We start from the raw sequence: 12547 nt of genomic DNA on the forward strand, positions 1-12547 counted from the left end.
TGAAGGCTGGATCTCTTTTGCTCTCAACACTGTATTCTTGGTATCTAATATAGAATCATGCATAACATAGGCACTTAATAAACATTTAGGGAATAAATTAATATTCAGTGGCAAAAACACTGTTCACATAGGACTTCAGCATTGGAAGGGATCTGGTCTTCTTTTCTGTCATGTCAGTCATGTCCCTGACAAAGGTGCATTCAGACTCTGCTCCTTTCATACTTGTTGAGTAAAGACCCCTGGTTCTTTTAGTTGTATCTCAAGTGTAGTACTTTCTATGTCCTTTGCATTCCCACCATTCATCTCTAAAGTGCTTAACAGGCCTGACCAGGTGGAATAAAGTAAGATAGTTATCCTCTTCGGTTATAGCAGTGTGTTTCTGTTGATGGCTGTTCTCCATACAAGTTATCACAAGCTTTTTGTCTGTAAAAATTTCTTACAGATGGTATTGTCAGGAGTAGCACCTGTTACTTCCTGAGCTGGGTGGTCAAATGTGTTATAAACATGCAAGAGAGGAGGAGAGTTTTATTGGGCACCTACTTTTTACCAGGCTCTCCTAAATGGTTTATAATATGTATTTTGCAATATATAATATACACAAAATATCCAGTAGGGCAGCGTAAGGTAACAGTTAACACATGGAGTCTGGAGTCAGATTTCTTTGATTTGAATTATAACCCTACCACTTAACCAGCTGTGTGATCTTTGATAAATTCCTTAAAGTCTACTTGCCTACTTCTTCCTCTGTAAAATTAAGATAATTGTACCATTTTTATAAGATGAGTTAGTATATGCAAAGCATTTATAATGGTACTGGTACGTAGAGGTGAATATGTGTGTTCATTATTATTTATTTCACAAAATAACTATGGATTAATAAATATCATTCCAGATTTGTTTGTTTTTGTAGATAGGATATCACTATGTTTCCCAGGCTGGAGTATGGTGGCTATTCATAGGCGTGATCATGACTCACTATAACCTTGACCTCCTGGGCTCAAGTGATCCTCCCACCTCAGCCTCCTGAGTAGTTAGGACTATAGGGGCATGCCACTGCACCTAGCCTAAACTAGTTTAAAACTGCACCTAGTTTTAAAGATGAGGAAATGCATCCAGAGAGGTTAGGTTATTTATTTAAGACAGATCCAGGATTTGAACTTGTGCCAAGGGTAGCAGGGTCCTGGACATTTTTGCAGAAGGAATCATGCAGTCCCCTTTCTCCGACAGGAAAAGTACCTAGGGTCTCATGGGCAGCTCTGCAGAGTGCCTTGGTGGTAGCGCTTTAAATAAATTAGCTTAAACAGTAACACTGGTGACACTGAAAGATGTAACAAGTTATAGCAGCCTCTTGCCCAAGACTGTGAGCTCACTGAAGCAGAAACAGGCATACCCATGTTTGTATTTCTAGTACCTTAGGCAGGTCTGTAATTTGCACTCAACAGATGTTGGTGAATAAATGAGTGAATGAGTAAGTGAAAATTTGGAGAGGGGCTGAGAGCTAGCAAGGGAGGCAGGAATGAAGCTAGGATTTCTGGCGTGACTTCCGAGATGGTGCCGCCTCTCCCCACTATAGCCAACGGATGGATAGGAGCAGGGTTAGAGCAGCGAGAAGGAAAGACGTGAGTGGGATTCACCCAGCTGGAATGTAATCCCAGTAGAGATATTTAATGGGCAACTAGGCCTGGCGAGGTGGCTCACGCCTGTAATCCTAGCACTCTGGGAGGCCGAGGTGGGCGGATCATTTGAGCTCAGGAGTTCAAGACCAGCCTGAGCAAGAGCGAGACCCCATCTCTACTAAAAATAGAAAGAAATTATATGGACAGCTAAAAATATATATAGAGAAAAAATTAGCCAGGCATGGTAGCGCATGCCTGTAGTCCCAGCTACTCGGGAGGCTGAGACAGGAGGATCCCTTGAGCTCAGGAGTTAGAGGTTGCTGTGAGCTAGGCTGACGCCACGGCACTCACTCTAGCCCGGGCAACAAAGTGAGATTCTGTCTCAAAAAAAAAAAAATAATAAAGTTCACTGTCTATGTTAATAATCACTAGACTTTACTTGAAAAGGTCATGTTTCATGTCATCCATATTAAAAGCCCAATTTTACGCTAATTAAGTCAGATTTACAATATTTTAGGAAAATAATTTTATTTAAGATACATTTTAGAGACCACTATCCTAAGTGAAATATCACAAGAGGAAAAACAAACACCATGTGTACTTGCTATTAAACTGGAACTAACAGATGAGCATGTGCACAGAGAAATGTAAAACTTAGTGGAAGTCAGGCAGGGGGCAAAAACCTACCTAATGGGTACATGAACACTATTTGGGTGATGGGCACACTTACAGCCATGACTCGAGCATTACAAAAGTGATCCGTGGCCGGGCGCGGTGGCTCACGCCTGTAATCCTAGCACTCTGGGAGGCCGAGGCGGGTGGATTGCTCAAGGTCAGGAGTTCGAGACCAGCCTGAGCGAGACCCCGTCTCTACTAAAAATAGAAAGACATTATATGGACACCTAAAAATCTATATAGAAAAAATTAGCCGGGCATAGTGGCGCATGCCTGTAGTCCCAGCTACTCGGGAGGCTGAGGCAGTAGGATCGCTTGAGCCCAGGAGTTTGAGGTTGCTGTGAGCTAAGCTGACGCCACGGCACTCACTCTAGCCTGGGCAACAAAGTGAGACTCTGTCTCAACAAAAAAAAAAAAAAAAAAAAAAAAAAAAAAAGTGATCCGTGTAACCAAAAATGTTTGTACCCCCTTAATACTTTGAAATTTTTTTTTAAAGTTAAAAAAAAAAATTTCTGTTTGCTTTTGCTTTAATGATGAAGCATCTGCTTATTTAAATATGTATAATTTTCTAGGTAGGCTTTCTTTTCTATCAGAATAAATTATTTATGAGAAAGATTTAAGATATTTTTATTTCATCTAGGATTTAAAAGAATATTGATGAAGTATTTAAAATATTTAAAATTATATTTAAAATTTAACTTTTCTTGTTTTATTCTTAATATATTTAGGAATTTTTGATAGTTATAAAATAACTTAATTACTTTAGAGCAGCCAGTAAAGACTGCTGAGATTATTTAGAGTACTTTTCTTGTGTTACGTGTGACTAATCTGAGGTCAGGGGAGGTTGCAAATTACTATTAAATTATTTAAGCTTTGGAACTACAGTGCCTTTTTTAAAAAAGGAAAAAGAAAACAAGAGTAGCTTTAATCTTTAAGAATATATTTAGTTTAAAAGTATGCTTAGACATTTATTTTCCTCTCAGTTTTTGAAAACTTTCCAAAATTCAGGTATGTTCATTACCTTCTTAATATTTTTGTCTTTCAGGAATAAGAAGAAAGCAGTGGGAGTTGGAGTCATTGTCAAGTGATTGCGGCCTTTTACAAGAAAAATCTCATTGAATAATAGTCATTTAAATTAGTGAACTAGGAGGACCAGTTATTGAAGGTGACAGTGTACAGGAAACGTTAAAATTGAACAATGACTCAGCTATATATTTATATCAGATTATTGGGAGCCTATCTGTTCATCATTTCTCATGTTCAAGGTAAATTGATATTCATTTTAGCAATTTGCTTCTGTATATAAAAAGCACTATTTTTTACAACTGTTCTTTCAACTCACCCTTCTTGAATAGTAAGGCCCAGCATACCAGCACAGCTTTGAAGTAAAGAGGCAAAGAACAGATACATGCCAAATAATTTTTGAACTGGCTGTGATTGAAACATCTTCAAGTATTTTTAAAATCTCAGCCTCTCCGAGCCTGTTTTTTCCTCCATAATATAGGCATTATGATACACAGCATCAGGCCTTGTGAGGACTAGATGAGATAAAGTATATAAAGCACTTAACCTAGTGCCTAAAAGACAGGGTAGCACTCAAGGCTGAGCTTCAAAATTCCTATCTCCTTTAAAACAAGAAGGATACGTGTAAATAATAATTTAAAAATCATTTTATTATTGTTAAAAGACTTCAGAAAGATAAATGGCACTTGCTTTTGCTAAACTTTCTTAATAGAGCACTGCAAGTTTATTTATGAGCAGTATTGTAATTTTGCTAGTATGTGTTCACAGCTTGGAACTGTCCAACAGGAAGTTATTACAATGACTCTTAGGACCAGATAGACTGTGTTTGCACATGAGCTTCTTCCTGTATGGTTTAATTAGGATAATATTTTAAACTGAAGAGACAATACTGTTTTGCAAAAGGATTTTAGGTAGAATTTATTGGACATCTTCATTCTCAAGTTTTTGACTTGACAGGTTGTTCTTTCATCATGTTTCATTCACAGTGGTATGGATTAATATCTGCCCACAAGAAGAAACATGATTAACACCACAAACCTTTGATATTTTCATTTTAAAGTATGAACACACAATGGACTCTACGGCTTCTTTGTATGTTGCCTCAGTATTATAACAGTTTCCTCATTATTAGCATGCTCAGAATAGAGCCCTCTTGCAAAAGCCACTTTTATTTGTGAAACACCAAATTATTTAATACAACACCTTTATTTTAATATGTTATATGCCTGTTGATCAGCATCGACCAAAGCTGTCATAGTTTTGAAGATGAAGTGTTTAATGTAACATTTATATTTGCTACCTGACTCCCAGGTAATTTCCCTTTTGGTATAAAAAATTTTAAATCTGTTTAGATCACATATTTGTAATGTGATAGAAAATTCTCATTTACCACTACAAATTAAGTTGCTCTATAATAAATTTTTATTATATGGAATAAATTGGTAATTAGTTATGTATAATGTGTAAGCAAAAAATCTTAGTAACTATTACATTTCTCTGATGAAGAGCAAAATTTGTTAACATTTCCAGTCCAAAAAATTATTTTGATAGTTGCTTCAAATGATAACACAAAAATGTTTGCTCTTAAAAATTAGAAAACTAAAACCAATGCAGAAAAGATACTATTTCTTAGTGATCACTAAGAAGGATTGCAGAATGGTATTAGTGGAAATAACTTTTGACTTAATCTCTAGCTTTGTCTTGAATTTTGGCTTAAGAAAGTAAATTTCTTTGCTTGGTTTCCTTGTTATAACATAGAAATAACGCTTCTCCTAACAGGAATTTGTATTTATTGATTTAGAGACAGGGTCTCACTATGTTGCCCAGACTGGAGTGCAATGGCATGATCATAACTCACTGTAACCTTGAACTCCTAGGTTCAAGTGATCCTCCCATATCATCTTCCTGAATAGCTAGAACTACAGGTGCATGCCACTACACCCAGCTAATTTTTTTTTTTCTGTAGAGACAGAGTCTCACTATGTTGCCAGGCTGGTCTCAATCCTAGCCTCAAGTGATCTTCCCACCTCAGCCAACAAGGAAATATTTGAGCATCAACTGTTAGGTATAGATTTAAGTGATTTACACTGAGGTGAATTACTCAGGTTTGAATATAAAAACGAATCATTTGATATTAACATCTGATAGATACTTAATCCTTTTTTCTTTGTCACAAATTTTAGAATTGGATTTTAGCTTAAGTAACTGATTACTCAACTAAAAGTAACTTTAAGTGAATAAGAGATTTATTTTTAATGTAGGTGGTGGGTGTTTGCTGGTGTTCATTCAGTAACTGAGTAGTGTCAAGGTTGATATCTCTGTAATTTTCTTGGCATTTTCCTCATGGTTACAAAATGGCTGCTATTGTCTGCATTTAAGGCAGGAAAAATGGGGAAAGGATCAGACTTGTAATATCACACAAGAAGTCTGAGACTAAGGGGACTGCACAGGTTGTTAATTATGTAGTTCATCAAGACCCGGATTATAAGCTGGATACGGTGGCTCACGCCTGTAATCCTAGCACTCTGGGAGGCTGAGGCACAAGGATCACTTGAGCTCAGGAGTTCAAGACCAGCCTGACCAAGAGCAAGACCCCGTCTCTACAAAAAACAGAAAAATTAGCCAGGTGTGGTGGCAGGCACCTGCAGTCCCAGCTACTTAGGAGGCTGAGGCAGGAGGATCACATGAGCCCAGGAGTTTGAGGTTGCGGTAGCTATGATGACACCACTGCACTCTACCCAGGGTGACAGAGCGAGACTCTGTCTCAAAAAAAAAAAAAAAAAAAAAAGGACCCACATTCTTTCTCTATTTCAACTGTGTCATCCTCCAAATATCAGTTTAGCTATAGTTTAATTCCCTGCACAGCCACAGTGTGGCTGCTGAGGGGCCAGACATAACACAGATACATTAATAGTTGCTTCAAATTGACAACATTCAATGAATGAAGAGGAATTGATATCTCTTTCTGTCTCTTTTTAATTGGTAAATCTTTCCCCAGGCACTGTTTTCATTTTTCCAACAGAATTCCTTCTAATCATAGTGGCCAAAGTTTATTGCATGCTCTTGTGTTAGACAAATCAGGGGCAAGGAGAGTAGACCTAAACTTGTTGGATTAGACCAACAGTTATCTCTGCTGAGGATAGGGCTGTGCTTTCTTGAATCACGTAGAGGAGGGACAGACGGTAAACAAAAAAAGGGTGTGCATGTATGTGTATATACACTTGTGCATGTCTGTTGCCAGCAAGGTAAAAGGGGGGAGAAATAACAGTATCTGCTGTAGGGCACCACATTTGTCTCCCTAACATCATACATACTCTTACTCCCATGCATACACTGAAAATGCTTATGTTGGTATGAAATACTGAATTCATCTTCAAAGGGTTATATAACCCAGAGTTTTATCCATTTGGTGCACTCAGCTACTAATCCAGGACTTCTGGCTAGTGTGCAGCCTTCTCCTTCATGTCCAGATGTGGCTCTTCATGGTCCAGCAATGTATGGCTAAAAGAGAAATTATAAATGCACAATGTACCCAGATTCAGTGATGAAGATGAAATAGGATCAGTACTATATAAACTCCCATTCAGAGAAAGGAAAATTTGGGAGCAACCTCAGTAGTCATTGCTTCATAGCCTATCAATTAAGGATGGTTAGTCTGTCTGACAGCCCCCAGTTTTATTTTCTGGGAGCATTTCCTTTGTTTCTGGTGTTCCTTGGCTAGTGTTTCTGCCATCATGGCCACTTCTGAGATAGACTTAGTGGAGGATGGTCTTTCTGTTAGTGTAGAGGTCTGGGTACTGGAAATTACCTGATAGATCGAAAACTTACAGGCTCAGTGAGTCAGCCTGACTACTGGGACATCTTTGGCAGTACAGTTCCTTTAAAATTTTAGTAGTGTTAATATCTACTTGCTTCTGGTCTTTGCTTTAGGTCCATTAAACTTATATCTTGTCTAGATGTGGTATTCTGGAATTTCCTGACCTTTACTTTGTCTGTTCTCCTGGCTGTCAGTGACTTCTGCTGTGAGGCACTGTACTCCTTTCCCATGCTAGAAAATGACCCTGCTTTATTTGGTTTCATAGCCCTTATCTATGAATAAATATTAAAATAGTACAAATGTCAGTATTTATTGGTCTCTATTGTTTCTTTCTGGGACTATAAGCTCTAATAGAGAAGGGACTTTATACTGTTTACAGTTCTAGTCACCCAGGGCTTAAACCAGTGCCTAGCACTGTGTAGTTACTCAATACATTTTTATTTAACAGATGAATACAGATAAAGTGAAAAAAGCAAAATACAAAACTATTTTTTTTAGCTGTATATTTTTACACTGATCAACACAGTAGCAACAAGCACCTGTAACACCCAGATTATGGTCTCTGATTATCTTTTTCACTAAAAGGTTCTGGAACTCCTTGGAATCACTTTTAAGTCTGTGACAGGTAGGGTACAAGGTAAGCTTGGACTATCTTGCCCAGAAAGCAGGAGAAAGTTAAAAGGATACAGGGAACGGTTTGAATTGGCCAGAGATGGAACAGTTTGAGCCAACAGTAAGGATAATAACTGCAGTAGATTGAAAAAATTAATTATGTTTAAATCCATGTGTTTTTAATGACATTTTAAAAAGAACTAATTGGCTACTGTTGAAAGATGCTAGCGAACTCATTAATTTTGAAAACTGTAGTGGGAAAAATCAAGCATTAATTCCACCTTTCTTATGTGAACTATGCCTCTTGTATCCAGTTAGCAGATGAAGGAAAGCATCTCATTATAGAGGTATTCTGTAAATAAGAAGAAATGGTAGAATTAGAATACATTATTTTATACTACGCCTGTTGAATTAGTCTAGTCCTTGAAAACAGAGATAACTAGACATTTGTGTCCCTCCTCACTACAACTTACAAAGTAGCCACATTTCAAGTACACGTAGCCCTGTGTGGCTTGTGGCTGCCCTGTTGGACAGCTTTAGAGCAAAGTACCATTTACAAACTATCGGGAACAAGAGAACATGTTAAGTGATGCTAGAAGGATGCAATCAGAACATCCAGCCTGTGGTGGTAAATATTATAAGACAAATTACCCATTATCTTCAACAAGTAAATTTCAAGGAAAGAAAAAGGAAGAAGAAACCTATAGATTAAAGAGACTTGGAGATAGCCATTGTGATGTGTGAACCTTATTTGAATCCTGATTCAAGGAAACTCTTTTTTTTTGTTATTTGGTTTTTTTTTTGAGACAGAGTCTCGCTTTGTTGCCCGGGCTAGAGTGAGTGCCACGGCGTCAGCCTAGCTCACAGCAACCTCAAACTCCTGGGTTTAAGCAATCCTTCTGCCTCAGCCTCCCGAGTAGCTGGGACTACAGGCATGCTCCACCATGCCCAGCTAATTTTTTTTTTTCTATATATATTTTTAGTTGGCCAGATAATTTCTTTCTATTTTTAGTAGAGACGGGGTCTCGCTTTTGCTCAGGCTGATCTCGAACTCCTGACCTTGAGCGATCCACCCGCCTCGGCCTCCCAGAGTGCTAGGATTACAGGCGTGAGCCACCGCGCCTGGCCGAAGGAAACTCTTAAAACAATTTATAACATTTATGATATAATTGGAAATTTGAACTTTGCCTGGATGTTTGATAATACTGGTAAGGATAAAGAACAACTGTTAACTTTTTAAGGTGTGATGATTGTGGTTATTTTTTTTTTAAGTCCTTATCTTTTAGAGATGCATGTTGATATATTTACAGATAAAATGACATATCTGGTATTAGATTCATAATTATATGAAAGGGGAAGAGTAAAACAAGATGGGCCATAATTGGTCATTGTAAAATCTGGTTATATGGTATGTGTGGGCTACAATTTTCTCTGCTTCTGTTAAGTTTTCTGAAAGAATATTTCATATGTATATATGCAAATTCATAGCAAAAGGACTAGAAGCATACATACCAAACAGATAACAGCATTACAATTAAGGAGAGGGGGAAGGATTAGATGGGACTAAAAGGGACTTTTCGTTTTGCTTATATGGTTTAATTTTTTTTTTACTGGGAGCATGCATTTTGTTTTATTTGGGTATTTAAAAAACTACTTATAGGAAAAATACTTATTTCACGCATGTACTTAAGTAGAGAGAATAATATAATGAAACTCCATGAACTTGTTACTCAGCTTTGACATTACCAACTCCTGACCAAACCCATTTCACCTATACCCCCATGCACTTCTCCCATACCCACACCACCCTTGAATTATCTTGGTTAATTTTGAAATAATACTTCCATTAAGAATCAGATATCTCATAAGCCACATTCTCTGATCAAAGTGCAATAAAACAAGAATGCAAAAATGTAAACTTTTTTTAAGCATTTGTTTTTTGTTTTGTCTTTTTGAGACAGAGTCTCGCTTTGTTGCCCTGGCTAGAGTGCAGTGGCATCATCATAGCTCACTGCAACCTCAAACTCCTGGGCTCAAGTGATCCTCCTGCCTCAGCCTCCCAAGTAGCTGGAACTACAAGTGTGCACCACCACACCTGGCTAATTTTTTTTATTTTTTTGTAGAGATGGGAGTCTTGCTCTTGCTCAGGCTGATCTCAAACTCCTGGCCACAAGCAGTCCTCCCCTCTCGGCCTTCCAGAGTGCTAGGATTGCAGGTGTAAGCCACTGCACCTGGCCAAGCATGTGGTATTTAATGGGTAATATTAGTCAGGCTTCCAGCAGCTTTCTTTGTCATTCAGTAACATTATGAGTAACACTGCATGTCAGTACGTATAGGAATCACTTCATTCTTGATAATGGGTTCAGAACTAATTTTGATTAGTGCTAACTTATGAAATGTGTTTTGTATTCAAGTGAAATGCATCTCACTAGTAACTTCCCTTTATTGGGTCTTATTCTGCCTTCCAAGAATGTCATAAAATAAGCTTAATTATTCACATAATATCACATCAGATAATGAAAGCCCATTGCTGTGCTTTCTGACCCTGCCACCAAGTCATCTTTTTTTCCCTTTAATTTTTCTCCCACCATAGTGTGAGAACTTTCTTTGATGTTGGAAATGTTCTTTATCAGTAATTTGCAAAGGATAGCACACAGGCTAAATGTAGCCCATTGCTTGCTTTTGTATCACCCATGAGTAAAGAATGATTTTTACAATTTTAAATGATTGAAGAAAAATCAAGAAGATAATATTTCATTACACATGAAAATTATATGAAACTCAAATTTCATTGTCCATAAATAATTTTGTTGGACCGCAGCCACACTCATTTGTTTACACATTGTCTGGCCGATTTTGCATTATAACAGCGGAGTTGAATAGTTGTGAAACTGGGTGGTCCACCAAGCCAATACCTGTTCTGTATAGGTGCTGTCCATTATGAGAGCTACTAGCTATGGGTGGTTTTGAGGACTTGATTTGTGGCTAGTGTGAGAAACTTATTTTTAATTTTATTTCATTTTAATTCATCTAAATTTAAATAGCCACATGTGGCTAGTGGCTACCATATTGGACAGCACAATTCTATTAGTAGACACACCACCTTAGCCAATTCTTATATTTGACTTTCCTCTTACTGATGTATTCCTGGTCCCTATTTAACTAATTATGTAGACTATTGTTATAAAATTCATTTGGAATACTACTGTTGCTGATTACCTTATATGTGCAATGCTTACATATCCCATTAGTCTCTCCAACTTTCCAGTATTTTGCCATCTGAATCCTATTATAGACATTCTATTTTAAGATTGGGACAGAGGCAGTTCCTCTGCTTTATATAAAGGAAGCCAATAAATTACTGGGAAAGTAAGAAAAATTATTTAGCCAGGAATAAAAATCTAGTAAAATCATTGATGTCAAAAATTGCCATTGGTGATGGAGCATTCTATAAATTGGCCTATATATAGTCATGTTTATCTTTCAGCTATTTGTCTCTGTATGTATACATTTCCATGTTTTACTGAGTACGTGTATAACTTGTATGTGTAAGCTATTAAATATTGTGTGTGTGTTTTGAAATATAACCTATGCCCCCAGCCCACCCCAGGGCATAATTTTATGATTTGTAAATACACAGGACTTGTGGGTGGGAGAAGATTGACATGTTCTGGGAATTGACAGAAGGCCCTGTGCTGAGCACAGTGGAGGGACAGTGCTGTGAGCTGATCATGGAGAGGTCTGCAGTATTTATTTCTGAAAGGGGAATAGTGGTGAGGGAGATGGGTGATACATGTATATACATGAACCTCTAGCTCTCTTTTTATTTTTAATTATTCTCTCTTGGTGTTTATTTCTATTAATAAATGCTCATTCAGTAATGAATTCCTATACTAAATATTCAGCATAAGAAAGCAAAAATTAGGCCGAGGCAGGAGGATTGCTTGAGCCCAGGAGTTTGAGGCCAGCCTGGGCAACATAGCAAGATCCTGTCTCTGAAAAACAAATAAACAATGAAGATAATTAAAATTGAATGTATGGATCACTAAAACACTTCATTTAGCAGCATTTTCTTTTTCTGTCATTGTTGTATGCATATGTGTTTTTTTTTTTTCTTCTCTCTTTTTAATAGTTCGTCTCATCAGTATGGCTAAATTTAAAGTCAAGTTCACATTGTGTCTTGAACCACTTATTTAATATTTATAATGAAATACATACATACTTACTTGTTTGGCTCCACCTTTCATTCCCTTGAGAGTAACCTGCAAGTGACAGCCTAGCTGATCTCAGCTGATTGAGAGGGAGGAATTACTAAAATAGTTGTTTTAGTTCTGCTTCCAACCTGAAAGATTCAGTATCAAATAGAACTGAATGCAAAGTGTCTGTCATTGGAGGCTGCTAGACTCTAGTGCAAGAACCCAGTTCTATTTCCATAAGCTCCCTACTGCGGTGCAGCAGCCTTCCCTGTATGGCCGCACGATCTGGGTTCAGAGTAATGACCTTGCGGTACAAGCCTCCAGATAACATATGGTCCCCATGCTCTCACAGTTCCCTTACTTAAGCAATAAAAGGCCAAAGCAAGATGCTTAGTAACCCCTTTTCCACAGAGGCACAAATAAAGGACTTTTTTTTTTTTTTTTGGCCAGTCATAAGTTTTGAATGAGGTTTAAAAGAAAAATCATAATTGTCTATATTTTAATGTTTGGAAACAGTCTCAGCCTTCCCTGAAGAGACTCCCCATTTTGTACCTTTCTTACAAGTTACGACCATATTCTACCTTGTGCCATTCTTGTTTGTCATTCAC

General features: G+C 37.5%; 1 protein-coding gene across 1 annotated transcript in view; it reads left to right on the top strand.

Moving 5' to 3' along the window:
• The window catches only part of BMPR1A (bone morphogenetic protein receptor type 1A), a 135292-nt gene that overhangs the window by 88540 nt on the left and 34205 nt on the right, over positions 1–12547 (top strand). The window contains exon 3 of the mRNA XM_069459916.1: positions 3337–3556. Coding sequence (XP_069316017.1) covers positions 3490–3556 — 67 coding nt within the window. The 5' untranslated portion in view covers positions 3337–3489. The remainder of the gene's footprint in view (positions 1–3336; positions 3557–12547) is intronic.

Source organism: Eulemur rufifrons, chromosome 28 (genome assembly GCF_041146395.1).
Source record: "Eulemur rufifrons isolate Redbay chromosome 28, OSU_ERuf_1, whole genome shotgun sequence".
NCBI lineage: Eukaryota > Metazoa > Chordata > Mammalia > Primates > Lemuridae > Eulemur > Eulemur rufifrons.